Genomic DNA, 19,029 nt, shown 5'->3' on the forward strand with positions numbered 1-19,029 from the left:
CCCTCCCTGATTTTCCCAGAGCTCCCACGGGCTCACTAGAATATGACATCACCTCCAGCTCACAGGAGCTAGAAGATGATTGTAGGTGCTATGGCCGATTGGACAGTTGGCTAAAGCTAAAGAAGATTTTTTTTTTTTAATTTCATTCTCATGGATTTAATCTCATTTTCTCAGTAAAACTTCATTTTGTGCCAGGCCCAGGGATATAGCAGGGATTCCTGAAGGCTCACAGTTTCAAGAATGTTGGACATTGGAAGAGTATGGTGCTGGGGGCGTGGGGCCAGAGAAAGTGTGATGAGGAATTAGCCATATAAGGAATTAGATCAAGGGAGGCCACCTGGCAGCAAGATGAGTATGGATGATAAGACCCTAAAATCTAGCTGAAGTCAGACAGGGGGACACGAGCATGCCCCAAAGAGATGATCACATATCTGGATGCAAAGCTTTATGCAGCAGGAAAAAAAGGCACTGCATTCTAGGCTGGGGCAGGCAGGTCTGCAGGGAAGGCACCGAGCGTGAAGGCATGCAACATGGCTCCACTGGGCATGGGTGGAGGCTCAGCCTTCAAAGGGGAACTCAGATGGGGTGACCGCATGCCTTAGCTGCTGTCCAGTGGAACATGGCCTTGAATTCCTTGTGAGACAAGAAGTGAGCGTAAAGGTTTTTCTGTTCCTTGTATAAGTACTTTTCAAAGTATTCAAAGCTTTCTAGGGTATCGACCCTGGATCAGAAGAAAGCTCAATAGCCATTAGCTACTGTCTACCACCTCTTCTTCAGAAATGTCTTGAGACTTTCAGATTGAGCCCCCCAGTGGGTTAGTATATGTGCTGCCGAAGCGAGCACTGAGCCCCACAGTGGGTTAAAGGCTCTTGTTCTTCCTTCTCTCTAAAGCAGTTTTTCTCTTTCATGCATAACTTCCTCTTGCCCAAATCTAGTGTCCTTTGGCTTATCTTTTTTGATCTTACTTCTCTCTCCTCATGCTGCTCTTACTATTAAACCCTTTAACTATACTATACTATGCTATTAAACCCCTTAACACTTTTCTTCATTCCTAGAGTGGATGAGTACCCACTGTGTCCTTGGCCCTAGAAGAGAGACCAAGAAGAGGGGCTCCCAGCAGAGCTCTGTGTTCCCTTGGCTTCTGCTCTCTTCTTTGATGCTGGAATCTAGCAGTTCTCTCCCCAGATTTTGACTTCTCTATTTGCCCCAGTTTAAGTCTGGAGATGTCAGAGCTCTGCCCTCAGACTTTTAGTTTCCATCTCTGCCAGTTTGTCATACCTAACTTTTACCTTTTCTTCAGTTAAGTTCAATGAGTCTTTGCTCAGCTAGTATGCCAAGTATGATGTGGGCCTAGAGTTTCTGAAACCAATAAGTTGAAGCCTTCCTCATGCCCAAGCCAGCCATAGTAAATGCTTTAAAGGGAAGAGGGGAGGGAGTAAGGAATCCAGGGTAGGACAAGCCACCCATCAGGGTCTTGCACTTGCCTGGGTGGTTTTGTCAGGTAAGTGTCCAACTCTTGATCTCAGCTCAGGTCTTGGTCTCAGGGTTATGAGTTCAAGCCCTGCATTGGGCTCCATGCTGCTGGCCATAGAGAATACTTAAGGAAAAGAAAGGGAAAAAGTAGGGAAAGAAGGAGGAAGGAAGGAAGGAAGGAAGACATAATAACATGACTGTGAGGCAGGAAAGAAGGTCCATAATGCTCCAATTGACTAGCAGTGATGAAGTAATAATTCTTGTGAACATGAGGTCAGCATGATAAATAAATAAAAAGCAGAAAATAAAAAACATGCTTAATACACACCTTTTCTATTAGCACCTCCTGCATATCTTTACTTTCCTTTGTGATCAAATGTCAGAGTTTGGGCGCCTGGGTGGCTCAGTGGGTTGGGCCGCTGCCTTCGGCTCGGGTCGCGATCTCGGGGTCCTGGGATCGAGTCCCGCATCGGGCTCTCTGCTCGGCGGGGAGCCTGCTTCCCTCTCTCTCTCTCTCTCTGCCTGCCTCTCCGTCTACTTGTGATCTCTCTCTGTCAAATAAATAAATAAAATCTTAAAAAAAAAAAGTCAGAGTTTGTGGTTGCTGCTTCCAGGTCCCCTCCCCCACCTATTCTCTCCCAACTTTCTCCTCCCGCTGCTGAGTCACCAGTGACCTTCATGTTGCTAAGTCCAAGGTCTTTCCTGGGTTCTTCTCTTGCTTTGCCTCCAAGAAGCATTTTTCACAGATTGCTCTTCTCTCATTGAAACTGTTTTTTCTTGGGTCCTCCTCACTGGTAGTTCAGTCACAGTCTCTGCAGGCCCTTTTCTTCTTGACTTCTGTAAGTCCATGGGCCTTGGTCTGGGATATGGACCCCTCTCTATCTACACTCTCTTATAGTGATGTCCTCAAGTCCTGTGGCTTAAAGTGTCATCTCTATGCCCAGGACTCCCTATCTTTATATTGCTTATCTCCAACCTTCAGTCCTTGTCCATGTGCCCAACTACCTACATGAACCTTCTCTTGGATAGCTCATAGGTGGGTATCTCAAGTGTAACCTGATCAAAGCACATCTCTGCTTTCCAGACCCTTCTTCCCTAAACCACGTGCCTTCTACTCTTCCCTATAGTGGTTAATGGTATCTCCTTTCATCTAGTTGCTCAGGCCTAAAGCTAGTAGTTATCCTTGAATCTCCTCTTTCCCCAAAAATCCCAGACACTTTATCAGAAGGTCCTGTTGATTCCATCGCCGAAGTCAAAGATCTACTTTTTTCATTTTTAAAAAATAGGCTTCATGCCCAACTTAAGGCTCAAATTTAGGACGATGAAATCAAGTCGCATGCTCCACTGACTGAGCCAGCCAGGCACCCCAAGATCTATCTACTTTTTATGTTTATTACCATAACTCTAACTAGGCCAGCAGCATTTCTGGACTATTCTAGCTGCAGTAGCCTCTAGACTATGTTCCTGGTTCCACCCCTTGTCTTCCATTCTGGTCTCAGAGCAGCCACAGTGATCTTTTAAAAATGCAACTCACTTAAAGATAGGCAAGTAGATCAATGGAATAGAGTTGAAAAGGCAAAAATAAACCCATACGTATATGGCCAATTGATTTTCTTTTTTTTTTTTTTTAAACATTTTATTTACTTGAGAGAGAGACAGTGAGAGAGAGCATGAATGAGGAGAAGGTCAGAGGGAGAAGCAGACTCCCCGTGGACCTGGGAGCCCGATGTGGGACTCGATCCCTGGACTCCAGAATCATGACCTGAGCTGAAGGCAGTCGCCTAACCAACTGAGCCACCCAGGCACCCGCCAATTGATTTTCTACAGGGATGCCAAAACTATTCAGTGAGGAAGGAATAGTCTCTTCAATGAATAGTCTGGAAAAACTGGATCTGCACATGAAGAAGAATGAATTTGAACCCTTACTTAACACCATATACAAAAATGAACTCAAATGGATCAAATACCTAAGTGTAAGAGCTAACCCTGTAACCCTCTTAGAAGAAGACACAGGGGATGCCTGGGTGGCTCAGTCAGTTAAGCAGCTGCCTTCGGCTCAGGTTATGATCCCAGAGTCCTGGGATCAAGTCCCATGTCTGGCTCCCTGCTCAGTGGGGAGCCTGCTTTCTTCTCCCTCTGTCTGCTGCACACCCCCTCCCACCACCACCACCCCAGCTTGTGCTCTCTCTCACTCTCTCTCTGGCAAATAAATAAATCTTAAAAAAGAAAAAAAAAAAAAAAAGAGTTGCTGCTTCCTCTAAGGGGAAAAAAAAAGAAGAAGAAAACACAGGCATAAATCTTCATAATGTTGAATTAAGCAACAGTTTCTTAGGTATGATGCCTAAAGTACAAACAACAAAGAAAGAATAGATAAACTGGATTTCATTAAAATGGAAAACTGCTGGGGTGCCTGGGTGGCTTAGTGGGTTAAAGTCTCTGCCTTCAGCTCAGGTCATGATCCCAGGGTCCTGGGATTGATCCCCCCCAATCAGGCTCTCTGCTCAGCAGGGAGCCTGCTTCCTCCTCTCTCTCTACCTGCCTCTCCGCCTACTTGAGATCTCTGTCTGTCAAATAAATAAAATCTTTAAAAAAATAAAATGGAAAACTTCTGTGCTTCAGAGGACACTATCAAGAAAGTAAAAAGAGGACTCAAATAATGGGAGAAGAGATTTGCAAATCATGTATTTGGTAAGAGTCAGGTATGCAGAATATATAAAGAACTCTTACAACTCCATAATAAAAAGACCAATAACCCCATTAAAGAATGAGCACAGATCAGGGCGCCTGGGTGGCTCAGTGGGTTAAAGCCTCTGCCTTCGGCTCGGGTCGTGGTCCCAGAGTCCTGGGATCGAGCCCCGCATTGGGCTCCCTGCTCAGCGGGGAGCCTGCTTTCTCCTCTCTCTCCCTCTGCCTGCCTCTCTGCCAACTTGTAATCTCTGTCTGTCAAATAAATAAATAAATAAATAAATCTTAAAAAAAAAAAAAAAAAAAGAATGAGCACAGGATTTGAATAAACATTTCCCCAAAGAAGAATGGCCAATAAACACAGGAAATAATTAGTTTTTAGAGGAATATTAGTTTTTAGAGGAATGCAAATCAAAACAACAGTGAGCTACTACCTCACACCCCTGGTGTGGCTATAATAAAAAGGACATTGGCAAGTGTTGGTTAGGATGTGAAGAGATTGGAACCCTCAGAAGTTGCTGATGGGAATGGAATATTGTGCAGCCACTTTATAAAAGTATGGCATTTCCTTGAAAAGTTCTACAGAGTTGCCATGTGACTCCACGACTCTCCCTAGACACATGCTCACACAGATACTTCCACGTGAATGTTCATAGTAGCATTACTCACAATAGCCCAAAGTGGAAATAACTTAAATGTCCACAATTGATAAATGGATAAACAAATTATATCCACACTGTGGAATATTACATGGCCCTAAAATGGGATGACGCACTGGTAGACAACAACTTGGAAGAACCATGAAAAGGTGCTATGGGATAGGGGCCAGTCCCAAAAGGCCCCATTCTGTGTGATTCCATTTGTATGAAATGTCCAGGAGAGACAAACTGTAGAGACAGACGGATTAGTTGTTGCTCAGTGGGTGGAGTGGGGAGAAGGGGGAATGACTGCCTACAGGAACAGGGTTTCTTCTAGGAGTGAGGAGAGTGTTGTAAAATAATGGTGATTGTTGCACATCTTGAATTTACTAATAGCCACTGAATTGTATGTATACTTTTAAGAGTGAACTTTATAGTATGTGAATTACATCTCAAAAAATTGACACTAATAAAAAAATCAGTCCATGTGACAACTACTCTGTAAAATCCCCATTGCTCCCTGTAATGGTTTTCTGTTGCCACTGTAACAAATGACCACTAACTTAGCGGCTTAAAACACACAAATTTGGGGCGCCTGGGTGGCTCAGTGGGTTAAGCCTCTGCCTTCAGCTCAGGTCATGATCCCAGGGTCCTGGGATCGAGCCCCGCATCAGGCTCTCTGATCAGCAGGGAGCCTGCTTCCCTTCCTCTATCTGCCTGCCTCACTGCCTACTTGTGATCTCTGTCTGTCAAATAAATAAATAAAATCTTAAAACACACACACACACACACACACACACACATTTATATATCGCCTTCCATTTCTATAGGTTACAAGTCCAACATGGGTCTCCCTGGGCTAAAATCAAGGTGTTCTAAGGACTGCCTTCCTTCTGAAGGCAGTAGCGGAAGAGTCTATCTCCTTGCCTTTTTCAGCTTGTTGAAACCACCTGCATTCCTTGGCTTGTACTTTCTTCCTCCATCTTTGGAGCCAGCAGCAGAGTGTCTCTGACTCTATGTTACTCTCTCTCTCTCTTTCTCTCTGACTGCAGCCGGAAGAAGTTGTAAACTTTTAAGGACTTGTGTGATTGGATTGGGCCCATCTGGGTAATCCAGGCTCATCTCGCCATCTCAAGGCCCTTAACTTTAACCACACCTCCAGGGGCCTTTTTCCCTTGTAACTTATTCTGAGGTTCAGCACGTGGACATCTTGGGGAGCCAGTCTTCTGCCGATCACAGTTCCCATCACAGGCAAACAAAAGCCAGAGTCTTTCCCCTGACTGACAAGGCTCTTTGAGGTGGACCCCCCTTGTCTAATTTCACTTCATGGCTCCCTCCCTCACCCCTTACTCTGAAGCATCTTGGGCTCTTAAAAAACCAAGTGTTTTCACTCAGCCTTTATACTGGCTGTTTCCTCTACCTAAATTATTATTGTCTTCAGCCTCTCTTTTCCCGCCTGACTTCTCCTTGTCATTCTGATCTTTGATGTCACATCAGAGATGTGCAAACTCCAGTAAGCCCTCCAGCCAGCACTCTCGTTAGTTGCCACAAAGCACCCGCCACAGCTCATGGTTGTTTGTGTGCGTGTTTGGTGTCTCTCCCTCCGTCTTAACTGTCACATGGGTGGGAACCTCATCTGTCTGTGTCTGTGACCCTAGAATGGTATATGGCACATAGTGGCTGTTCAGTAAATACTTACTAAATTAACATCTCATGACATGGGGGTAGGATGACTGGGGTATCTGCTCTGCATGTAGGGCAATAGTGCAAACGCAGCTTTTAAGTCATCAGACCTTGAAAGTTTCTAGCTTTTGATGAGTTATTTGGATTATTTAAATTTGCATTGTCTAAAACCCTACCTATAAAGGGAAGTGGTTTGAGTATTTGTATATTGCTCCATTCGAATTTTGCAAAATGGCATTCGTCTGAAATACTTTTGTACCGTAACTTCGTAAGACTGACTTTCAACAGAACTGGCAGAGTCCCTGTGAAGGGTCTTTATTCTCGTGGACAGGATGACTTCTCTTTCTCAACATGCTCTTCTGTCTCTTTCAGAAAGCATGCTTTGAGTTGCCATCGGATGAAGCCAGCTCTCTTCAGTGTGCTCTGTGAGATCAAGGAAAAGACAGGTAGGCCATTGAGAAGACATTTTTGGTGGGTCCAGGGCCACGACAAACATGCCCCTCTGGTCCTAGCTCAGCCTGACCTGTGTCGTGGGCCGTCTTGCCTGTCACATCTCTCTCTGGCAGCAAGGGTTCACATGCTGCCTTTCTGCCTGGTCGTGCCCTGTTCTCTGGTGTATCACATCCTTGTATTTTGCAGTTTGGAACTGGAGAAATACTGTTGCTAGTGAGTAACAAGCAGCTGCTCTGTTCTTAAGTAAGACCTAAGAGGTACTGTGGCATTCATTTTGGAAAAGATGATAGAATTTGAAATGTAGAATAATAAGATTTTGTTTTATTTGTTTTAAGCATTCAAAGTAATCCCCATGGAGGGCTTTCTGCCACTGTAAATCCTTTTGTTAAAAAAAAAAAAACAAACCACAAAAGTTTATTTTGAATTAATTTTAGATTTGCAGAAAAGTTAAAAAAATAGGACAGCCCGTTCTCCTGTACCCTTCTCCCAGCTTCCTCTCATGTCAACACCTTCAGAACCACAGAGCAATGATCAAAACCAGGACATAAACCCTGGTACAGTGCTTCTTGAACTGAACAACGGGCTTTATTCGGATTTCCCCAGTCTTTGCGCCAATGCCCTTTTTCTGGTCCAGCCTCCCACATTGCATTTAGTCATTCTATCTCCTTAGTCTCCTCCGATCTGCGACAGTTCCTCAGTCTTTCTTCATCAACTGTGACCTTCACACTTCGGGTGAGACCCGCTCATTTTTGTGGGACTGACATTTGTGGGGAACTGTATTATATTAGTTCAAAGAAATACTTCATGGCCGATCTTCATGTTATTGTTCCCAGCCCAGCTAGCAGCCAGCATTTTATCTATTGTCTTTACCACTGCTTTCCTTTCTCATAAAAGCCAGCCTGGGCTATATTTCATTCCTGATTCTTTTACTTTCAAGTGCACTTTGTAACCAAGAAGGTTTTATTGTGCATTTGTTTTCATAGGTCACTTGTGCATGTTTAACTTTCTATTTTGAAATGATGAACAGATTTACGGAAATATTCCAAGAACAGTGCACATACATTTTCTTCCTGCTCTGTCCGGGAATAGGTTGCTGCCATAATGCCCATGACCTCTGCACACCTGAGTGTGTGTTTCCAGCGAACAGGGGTTTCCACCCCCCAGGATAACACTCATTGTCAGGAAGTGACATTGATATGCCATTACTGTAGAATCCTCATCTTATTCAAGCTTTGTCAGTTGTCCTAATAATTTATAGAAAATGATGCAGGCCAGAATCTTGTCTTACACATAGTTATCATGTCCCCTTGGTCGTCTTCTCTCTGTGACAAGCCCCATTTTTCCTTGACTTTCATGACCTTGATCATCTGGAAGATCACAGGCAGGATCCTCCATTTGGGTTTATCTGATGTTTCCTCACAATTAGATTTCTGCTTCCGTTATCCTTGGTACCTTTACTTATCTAATCAGTTGTTCCTTGCCCCCCATGTACACCTGATCCTCCTCCCTAATATGAACCCCTTTTCATCCCTCAGCCCCCACTCCCATCCCCCAACCAGGTCACTGCTGTGACAGCTCCCATGTGATGCCCTTCTCACCTTTCTTGGGCTCCAACACCCAGAGTCAGCTCACCCTCCTCCATGGATGCACCCTTAGGGCTGTGACAGCCCCTGCTGTGCTCTCACTCAGGTGCCTCTCAAAGGTGTCTGAGTGTCTAATGGCCTGTCTTGTCCGTTTCGTATTTAAAGTATGGGGAGCAGAGGGGCGCCTGGGTGGCTCAGTGGGTTAAGCCGCTGCCTTTGGCTCAGGTCATGATCCCAGAGTCCTGGGATCGAGTCCCGCATCGGGCTCGCTGCTCAGCAGGAAGCCTGCTTCCCTTCCTCTCTCTCTGCCTGCCTCTCTGCCTACTTGTGATCTCTCTCTGTCAAATAAATAAATAAAATCTTTAAAAAAAAAATAAAATAAAGTATGGGGAGCAGATATTATGGCCTCTGGAAGGTTGAAGCACAAAGGCTGGGCTTTTTGCAGGTTTCAACAAGTTTACCCTCAGGGCCTCACACCATCCCTTCTGCGTTCTGTATGAACTGGACTGAGTGAACAGCAAACCCGGGAGTCCTGTGGGTGGGAAGAAACTGCCCACACCAGCATGTGTCCATGCCCTGGAGACGCTGGCTGTGATTACATGCTCCTTAGTACTATTATTGGTACTATTGTTGGTCACCCTCATAAAAGAGCAGCCGGGGTCAGTAGCTCTTGCTAGGGTGTGCTGTCCCTCTGCCCAGCCCTCACCTGGCCTTGGGTAAAAGCAGCCCTTCTGGGGCTCCCTGCTGCCCCCAGTGGTTGGCTCTGTCATCGTAGCTCCTTGGATGTGTGGGATCCTGAGGTTTTTAACTGACAATAACTTAGCTATGCAAATATGGAATTAAGCAGTAATAAAAACAATTTTTAAGGGGCACCCAGGTGGCTCCGTTGGTTAAGTGTCCTACTCTTGATTTCGGCTCAGGTCATGATCTCCCTGTTGTGAGCTGGTGCCCCACGTTGGGCTCTGTGCAGGGCGTGGAGCCTGTTTAAGATTCTCTCTCTTCCTCTCCCTCACGCTTCCTTTCTACCAAATGGCTCCAGTGTTGGGCTGCATAATGTGTTTTGGGGCGTGGTACCACAGGAATGGGCCAGCACTGCTCAGCCGTGAAAATTGCAGGCCATCTGCAATTGCCATGAACTGGGCTCCACATGGGCTGGCTGAGTTGTTAAGTTCACTGCGGCCAAGCGTCTTTTCTCATCTGTAGGAAGTGCAGCTGTGGGTGTGCTGTGTGTCCAGCATGTGAGTGGCAGGAGAGTAAACAAGATCTCAGTTCTGCTTCAGTGTCTCCCAGTCTTGTGATGGGAGTGACTCAGTATTAGCCTAAGGAAAACTATTCAGGGTCCTGATCCTGTACACTGGCAGGAGTGGGTCACCCCCTTATTGGTGATCCTGAGTGACAGGTCTCCTGGGACTCCTCGTGCAGGGACAGAGCGTGTCTGCTTCTTGAGTTAACCCACATTCCTCACATTCCCTTCTGGCTGAAGTCTGCAACAGGCCTTTAGGGTAAAGGCAAAACCTGTGCAGACCATTTGAAGCCCAGTGGGCATTGTTGGAGCCTGGGTTGCAGTCGGGCAGTCCCGAGCTTCCTGGCAGTATCGCCCCACCCTGCTGGCAGCCTCTTATTTTCCTCTTGTTTTATAAATAAGCAGGGTGAACCTCTGGAGAGAGCCGGTCCCACCCCAGTAGGTTACAGCTGGGCTGTGTGCTGCCCTTCCACACCCCATCCTGGTTCAGAAAGGGAACTCTTCCTATGCCTCCCAGCTCGCACCCACCAGCCCCAAGTGCTATCCGTGTCCCCGCTGCTCTCACTGCATCCACAGGGGCTCTGGGCCTTTGCCATCTGTCTCCTCCAGTGAGCTCAGGGCCAGGATGTGCTGTGTTCTACGACGGTCCTGGTCCCTGGCACACAGTTCCATGTACCTTGGGTTTTTGATGAATGAAGAACTGTTCCTGGTGACTAATACCTATTAATTGAAATCCTTTTCATCCTGTTCATTGTATGAGGTTCAGGAAGATTATGTCTAGGGCCTGACTTAGAACACAAAGCTATTGTTCATGTCACCCTGAGAAAAAGCCATCCTGTGTGTAAACCTTGGGTTGGCAGACGGACCTGGAAACACTGCCTCACTACCTTCCACCGTCTCCTGGCCTGTGGAAGGATGCTGGCGTATCTTCCACATCAGGGATGTCTGGGCGTCCGTGCCTGCAGAGCTCTCTGAAGGCCAGGAAACTCCCCCACCCCGAGGAGTGCACCCTCCCTCCTGAATCCTTCCCTTGAGACAGCCGTTCTTCTCGGCGTCTAGATGAGCTATCCTAAGAGAAAAACATAAACCATCTTTGGAGAGTTTCAGATTTAGCTGGGAGGACCAAATACTGGCCCAGTTCCTTTCTGAAGCCCTTGGGGCTAGATGCGTTACAGAATTCAGAATTGTTTGGATGTTAGGCCTGTTGTGATGATGACTTCTGAGGCAGAGCCTGCATTCCAAAGGTGACATTTAGCACCAGAGCAGGAACATTCTTACACGCTGGTTGGGTCAGGCTTTGCCTCCAAATGAACTTGAGTGCCAACTTCTGTAAAAACATTGAATCTTGGGGGCGCCTGGGTGGCTCAGTGGGTTAAGCCGCTGCCTTCGGCTCGGGTCATGATCTCAGGGTCCTGGGATCGAGCCCCGCATCGGGCTCTCTGCTCTCTGCTCAGCAGGGAGCCTGCTTCCTCCTCTCTCTCTGCCTGCCTCTCTGCCTGCTTGTGATCTCTGTCTGTCAAATAAATAAAATCTTAAAAAAAAACCAAACAAACAAACAAAAAAAAACATTGAATCTTGGATTGTGGATGGGCAAGGAGCTTAGACTTAGTGTGCAGAGGAAGTGCACTGAAAAGCTACCGGTGTCTTGGGCAGTTGACTCAGGGACCTGCTTTGTCTTCTCCACGCGGTCACTATCCCCTGCGCCGGTCTTAAGTGCCACCTTGGTTTGGTCGGTTCTGTGCTTACTGTCTCCTGAGAAGTGAGAAGTCCTGGAGACATGCATCGGCCAGCCTTGCTCTTAGGCCAAGGAACCGTCTCTGTGCTACAGGGGCACAGTTGGCTGCCTTTCAGAGGAGTAAATGTAAATAATGGATCATATAAGGGAACATCTTGTTATTTCTGGGCCACTGTTCATTGGCCTGGTGAGGAGCCATCAGGCCGGGGTAATTCAGCAGGATTTTTACCTTTGTTTCCCTTCCTCATCAGCCATTCGGATCTGTTGCAGTTGCAAATTCATGATCTTGATCCTGGGGTTGTAGGTTTGAGCCCCACATTGGGTGTGGAGATTGCTTCAAAATAATACAAATCTTTTAAAAAGCTCAAGAACCTGAAGGGTTTTAGTTGTGGGCGCACCTCCAAAGAAGAGTGAGCCAGGAGCTTCAAGGCCTTCGTATGGACACAGATTCTTGGAAAGTCTATTACCCTGGTCAGGTTTTTCCTTACAGTTTGGCCATTGGCTAAAATGATCTTGTGCTTTTGTTTCTGGTTTGTTTTTTGATTCCCAACCTGGAACGCCAGCCCCCAAGAGCACAGTTATGCCCACAGTGCGGCCCAGTCCTGTGTGATCTCTCTCTCTGGCAAATGAATAAATAAAATTAAAAAAAAATAAAAATAAAAAAGGATTTTATTTTTATTTTATTTATTTTTTAAAGGATTTTATTTATTAATTTGAGATAGAGCAAGAGTGAGTGAGCACAAGCAGGGGGAGCAGCAGGCAGAGGGAGAAGCAGGCTCTCCACTGAGCAGGGAGCTGGACGTGGTCCTTGATCCCAGGACTCCAGGACTGTGACCTGAGCCAAAGGCAGCCACTTAACTGACTGAGCCCCCCAGGCACCCTTAGTGGGTATTGTTTTAATTAATTTTTCTTTCCTTTTTTTAATCTTTTTTTTTTTAAAGATTTATTTATTTATTTGACAGAGATCACAAGTAGGCAGAGAGGCAGGCAGAGAGAGGAGGAGGAAGCAGGCTCCCCGCTGAGCAGAGAGCCCGATGCAGGGCTCGATCCCAGGACCCTGAGATCATGACCTGAGCCGAAGGCAGAGGCTTAACCCACTGAGCCAGCCAGGTGCCCCCTTTTTTTAATCTTTTGACTTGCAGTTTTTCTCCTTGAGGTTACTGTCATGACTTACATGGACAGATACTCATTTACGCTGATGATTTACACTGACACAGTTTGAAAGCACCTGTGTGCAGAAGTAAATCCTCTGGGCTATGATTCATATATTTATGCACATACATGTACACAGATGCCACTGGCTCCAATTTGCTGGTCATTTAGTTAGACAACTAGTTAGTCGTGTATCTCTGGATGAATGAGGCTAGGTCGTGATTTCCTTTTGAGCTCCCATCTTGAGGTCTCTGAATGGTGTGGCTTTTCCTGGGTCTCTTCTCTGTAGCAGTTTGTTGAAGAAAGGGCCTCTGTCTTCCTTGAGAGTTTGGTAGCCCTAAAATGGCCTGGTGGCCTTTGGGAGAGATTTCTTAGCAGAAGTTCCTGTTTCTAGAACATGATTCTGTGAGGCCAAGCATGTTCCAAGGAGCTGGGGTGATGACAGCAAACTAGTGAGTGATGGTCTTTAGTGAGCAGGGTAGTTTCACACAACGATAATGGAGGCAGACCTGCAGCTTCAGGGCCGTGGGTAGAAGTCGGCCTCTACCTGCCTGATGGCACATCTTCTCTTCCTTGCTGGGAGAGTCTCAGAGGCAGGAATGGGTTGGTACTCCAGGCCAGAGAGAAGCTATGTTGAAGTTGAGTGGGTGAGGAGAGCAAGCAGCTGTGGAGGATGCCAGGGAGCTTCTCAGGGCCAAGTTCTGAAGGACAGGGGGCACTTGGGTTCTCTTGGGAGAGTCAGGCCACCTCCCATTCTTGCCTCTCACCATCCTTCAGTGTTTCCCTGGGCCTCCTGCTGGTCGTCCCACTGTCCTGGTCTCCCTCACCTCCGCCACTGCCTCACATCGCCCAGCCCCCTCTTGCATGTACAGGTGCCCCTTCTCCCATCAGGCCTCTCCCAACCTGTCTGTCATCTCCTTTGCCATGCAGGGCCCCTCAGGAACTCAGAAACCCCATTCCTGTCCCTGTTACCTTGGTTGAAATGTTCTTTCCTAGACCAGGGAACGTGGTCTTCCTCCTCTGCGAAGGCTTGCCTGAACTCCTTTGCTCCCAAAATCCAGCACAGCACCCATAGCCTGTGTTCTTGACACATTTTCTATGTCCCTGGAGTGGTGGTCTCAGAGTTAGAGGGGCCTGCCTCCCCAGTACGTGGATCTTCCCATGGGAATGGATCACTCTTCTCTAAAACGTGGTCCTGCTCCTCATTTAGTGTCTCTGCATCCCCTTGATGGGAGCTTGTGGAGTGAGCCTTTCTACTGTACACAGGACTCTCCCTCAGTTTCTTATCTCCAGGACCCAAGAATCTTCCATAGGGTCTTTCCAGGTGACAGCACCATCTCTACCCTGACACTGAAGACAATAATGATGCACAGAGACACAGGAATCCTGCAAACATTGGGAAGGAAATAGGTTTACTCCCCGAGAGGGTCACTTCTGGACCGTTCTTATGGAACCCCAGAGCTTGGATCTGAGACTGGAGCATCCCAGGGACGTGCCAGAGCTTCTGGCAGTGACACGGGCTCGGTCTGCTCTGGCCTTGAGGAGGGTTTGGCTCACCACCATCCAGTACCAGTGGGAGATACATGCAAGATGAAGTTCTGGGAAAAGGAAAGGGAAAATAAAGCAGACATACAAAACAATAAGCCCAAAGTCTCATTAGATTCAACAGACAAAATTACTCCCATCACGTTGGTATAAAAGTTTCTACGTGTGTCTGTGTTGGCTTCTCCGTGGACAGGTGACAAACCAGATGTCACATTTTAAGGAGTCCTGATCTAGATTGGAACTGAACTAAACAAGCTAAAATCCTTTGTACTTCACCCACAGAAGAAGAGAGAAGGATCAAGAGGGAGCCCCGAGGAAAGGGCATTTGAAGTCAGTGATACAACAGTGTTGGCCTACCTGGTCCTGCACACCTACAGGCTCTTCCTCAGGTGCAAAGTAGGCTCCATGACGTGCCCATTCTGGAGCCGGGATCGTTAGACCATAGTGTTGGGAACAGAACCCAGCTGCTCATTTGTTTACTCTTGTCTGGGGCTGTTTTGGTGCTACAACAGTGACTGGGCAGTAGTGACAAGAAACCTCAGGGCCCCCAAAGCCCAAAAGAGTTACTCTCCAGCTCTTTATAGTTTATGGATCTTGGTGGGAGGGACTCTGCCTCCAGAGCAAGGACCAGGAAAGTGGGTGAGGGAGGGCTATTCCAGAAGGGCGAGGCTGGCAGGGGTTTTCCAAGCTGTGGGAGGGAAGAACTGTAATGGGCTGCAGTTGGAGATGCTGGGGGCATTGCTGGGGCCCCCAGCCTGGGGCTTCATGGGGTGTTCCCAGCAGCAGCAGCAGCTCCCGTCCCCAGGCATTAAGGCTCAGAAACTGCCCCTTACCACCACCAACTGCCACTGACCCAGTCTGGATCAGTCCAGTTTCCATGATAAGGTGGGAAGGTGCCGATCCTCTGATCTCTGCAGCTAGAGCCAGCCGAGGGGCGTGCGTAGTTTATTGGAGTAAACTCCAGGTGAGTGTGGAGTTAGTTTGGGAAACCACTGGCCTATCAGGTGAAATTATCCTTATTAAGAAAAGACTCCTGGGTCCCATGTACACACTCCATTGGTGTCCATCCTCAGGGAAGGATGTGGGGGAGACCCAAGAGATAGGGTCCAGGTATAGAAGGTTATTTACCACCTGCCACCCCTTTCCATGTTCTCCAGCATCAGAGGCATTGTGTGAGGGAGGAAACACTCTCACAAAAGATGGCACTGGTTGCTGGGATGAGTACTTTGCCAGAATTGCTTGTTAAATTCCCTTATTACCTTTGCTTCTTTGACTGCAAGAGAAGTTGGGGTCAGGGGAACTGAACTCAAGCCCGAGAATGAGGATGGGAGTGCCAACCTCAGCACAGGTCTCAGTGACCGCACTGGGTCCGCCCCAGAGGCTCTGTTCCTGCCAAGCTGTAGTGTCAGGAGATCACCCCAATCCCCGCTGTTTCCTGGGGGCGGCAGCAACCACTTGTCACCCCAGTGCCCCCGCTTAGGCCCAGCACTTAGCCCTTAGCAAGGGATCAAAAAGCATCACAAGGTTTCTGGAAGCAGGAAGTCCCCAAGCTTTTCTTCCTAATAATTATCCTCACCCATGACCGCAGAGACACTGGTACTGCCACTTCCAGACCAGTACTGCGGGCAGATGGATATGGGAGGTGGTATGACCGGATGAGGGTAACTCTGGGTGCTCAGCATGTTCTCAAGACTCTGGGTCTCTAGACCCCTAACCTGGAGGTCCCAGCAGCAGGCTTGGACTTTCTGTTGTCAGAAAGCAGTTTGGTTGCCACCTGTCAGTTGGATTCAGTGTGTCCTTCCATTCCGGGTTGTCTCAGCTTCATCCATCCGGGCAGCGTGTGCTGGAGACCCCACTGTGTGGGTGAGGGGGGCAGGCTTCTGAGGGTCTAGGGCCCTGCCCATTGAGGGCAGCAGGGAGGAAGGGAGGTCAGTGTTTTGCTAAGTCCTGCACCCTGGCAGGCTCCACGTCAGGCCTGTCCTGTACCATCCCATCCCGTCAGGCGCTCGGGGCACCTCTGTTCTCAGCTAGGAGCTGCAGCCCACAGAGTGACACATTCACAGCCACGTGGTCAGCCCGTTTAGGGGCATCTGAGGTCTCTGCGGCTCAACTCATGGATTAGACTTCCTCCCATGTGAGTGTGGGCCCCAGAGACGGCTCTGCCCAGCCTCCCACCTGCACACAGGAGGAAGCTGGAACATGGTCTTACTGCCAAGCAAGAGCACTCTTGAATGGGCAAAAGGATAGGCAAGCAGGATGGGGGGAGTCAGCGTGAAGGAGGCTTCCCCTCTGAGCCTTCCATCTCCCCCAGTAGCCATGTCTTTGTTCTGTTAAGGAGAGAAAAATAAAAGCAACCAATCATGTTCCCGTCTTAATCTGCTTGGGGGTTCCTAAACTATAAACATTTATTTTCTTCTAGTTCTGAAGGCTAGAAGTCCAAGATCAAGGTGCCTGGTGATTCGGTTCCTAGTGAGGGCCACTTCCAGCCTTGCAGACAGCCACCTTCTTGCCTTGCCCTCACACCGAGCTTGGGGGAATGGGAGGGCTCTCTTCCTCTCCTTGGAAGCCACAGTCCCAGGATGAGGGCCCCAACCTGACAAGCTCATTCCGTCTTAATCACCTCCTCCCAACTTGTCTCCAGATACACTCACACTGGAGTTAGGGCTACAGTGGGTGAACTAGGGGGACACAGTTCAGTCCCTAACAGTTCCATATTATCTCTTTAAAAAACAAACGTAATATGTTGATATTCACAATTTCCTTTCATTGTTTGATTCAGCAGGCTTTTTATCACCTTCGGTAAGTTGGGAACAGAAGGAACTTGGCAGTTGGCCTGGGGTGTGGGTTGTGGGGGGGGCTTTATTTGAGATCCTACCTCCTCCTCTAAATGCCTCAAGCAGACAGTGTCCCTGAGCTGAGCTCCTGGTCCCCGAGGCCTCCCAGTCACCACTTGAGGGCCCCTGAGGGTGCCGAGGAGCACATCTGAGATGCTCTGGAACAGCCTACCAGAAATGAGCTTGTTGTAATCGGTGGTAATGAGTATCTAATGACCATAATTGGGACAGTTACAGTGCCTGGGAGAACAGGGGCTTGGTGCTGAGGGAGAGACTGAGCTGCGCTGCAGGGCGTTGGCGGAGGGTAAAGCGCACTTTGCAAGCAGCTAAAGTGACATCCAGACATGTGTGCTCTTCGCAGCCACGTCTGCAGCTGTAACTGGTGGGGACCAAAGCATGGGGTCACTTTTTTTTTTAAGTTTTGCTTTTACTCATGTATGTACATTTGCAAAAATGTCTAGTCGTAAAGAACCGAAAGCTTGTAGGGCGTGATTGCTTTTCATAACAGCTCCCCAAGGCTTCTGCCTGGCTAACACCACAGGGCCCGGGGTACGACAGGCATGTTGTCTCCTTATTTGTGGACATCTGCATGGTTTCAGATTTTTGGTTTTTGTGTTTTGTAGTGAAATGGAAGTTTATTAAGTGAAGGTGCGAACAGAAAGGAAGGGGGAAAAGCTCTCTAGAATGAGAGGGGTCCCAAGTGGTTGCCTTCAGTTTTTCAAAATCAGTATGGGTAGTGGGCATCCTGTAAATATGGCCTCTGTCGGTGTCAATGTTCCTGTAGGACAGATTCTCAGAACAATAATTTGGATATCAAAGGATATGTACTTTTTCATGGTTAATCAGCATTTCAAAACTCACCTCCAAGAAAGGCTGCACCAGTACATGCCTGTAGACAGAGATGAGGAAAGGCTTGGGTATTCTCTGTGATTTGAGAATTTTCATTTGTGAAAGGCAAGTTCCGTGGTTGTTTTTTGTTTGTTTCTTTGTTTGTTTGGTGTATTTCTAAAAATCTTCAACGCTGGGTGTTATACTCAGCTCATGATAGGCTCCTAGATGCCTGCTCTTGGATAAAAAAACACAAGAAAGACTGCCCCATGCCCTGCAGCAGCCCAGAGTTACACACACACACAGGTGGCACACATAGACACACTTACCCTCGTGTGCACCCACATCTCTGCGTGTACGCACATGCCTTCACTGAGCCCCGTGTTCCAACCCTCACCACTCCTTTCCCTAATTCAACTGAAGCCATGATGGAAGGTGAGGCGGTAACCTCTCTGCCCCTGGGCATCAGAGCATGCTGGGGACCCTCTGGGAAGCAACTGGGTCGTGTGTGCCGCTCTTGGCCCGCTCCTGATCCCCCTCCTGGACCATAGGCACTCAGGGGACAGCTGCGGAATAAGCCTGATACAGGAGCAGAGCGTCTGCTGTGCTGTCAAAGGGCCATGTGCACAGCCCAGCAGAGGGAATTTTCACGACGGTGAGTTTGGAAGGATGTTAGGCAAGTCCCTGAGTGCCAGGTGTCAGACTCTAGGTTTTAGCTGAGGGTGCCAGGAAGTTGTTGAAGTCTTTGAACAGGACTGGAAAGATGCACACAGTGTTGGAAGGTAGTCAGCTTGCAGGCGTGCATGATGGATGGGGCAGAGAGGGATTTCCTCCGAGGATCATGGAGGGCAGGGGAGGGGTGAGCTCAGCAGGACCCAGGAATGGCATTAAGGGAGAGGATGGATGGTGAATTGATTGAGGAGGTAGAATCAATAGGATTTGAAAACAGAGGGACCTGAGCAGGAGGGCGTCCATTATCTACTCTGGGTGAAGAGAGATTAGGGGGGCCGGGGCCTGTACCAAGACCAGGTGGTGCAGGTTAACACTAGAGCCGACTTAGGGCCCATCCAGGAGCCCCCAGCTTCTTAGCTGAGCTGGCGTATTTGAGGATGGCGGCTATGTGCAGCCCTGGGAGCCCCATCCTGGTTGAGCACGGGAACTAAGATTCACTTCCCGT

General features: G+C 48.1%; 1 protein-coding gene across 2 annotated transcripts in view; it reads left to right on the top strand.

Annotated features, from left to right (window-relative positions):
* The window catches only part of PBX4 (PBX homeobox 4), a 35,210-nt gene that overhangs the window by 7,119 nt on the left and 9,062 nt on the right, over positions 1 to 19,029 (top strand). For both annotated transcript variants that reach the window (XM_047696200.1, XM_047696210.1), the window contains exon 2: positions 6,852 to 6,925. In XM_047696200.1, the coding sequence (XP_047552156.1) occupies positions 6,852 to 6,925 (74 nt within the window). The remainder of the gene's footprint in view (positions 1 to 6,851; positions 6,926 to 19,029) is intronic.

Source organism: Lutra lutra, chromosome 1, assembly GCF_902655055.1.
Source record: "Lutra lutra chromosome 1, mLutLut1.2, whole genome shotgun sequence".
NCBI lineage: Eukaryota > Metazoa > Chordata > Mammalia > Carnivora > Mustelidae > Lutra > Lutra lutra.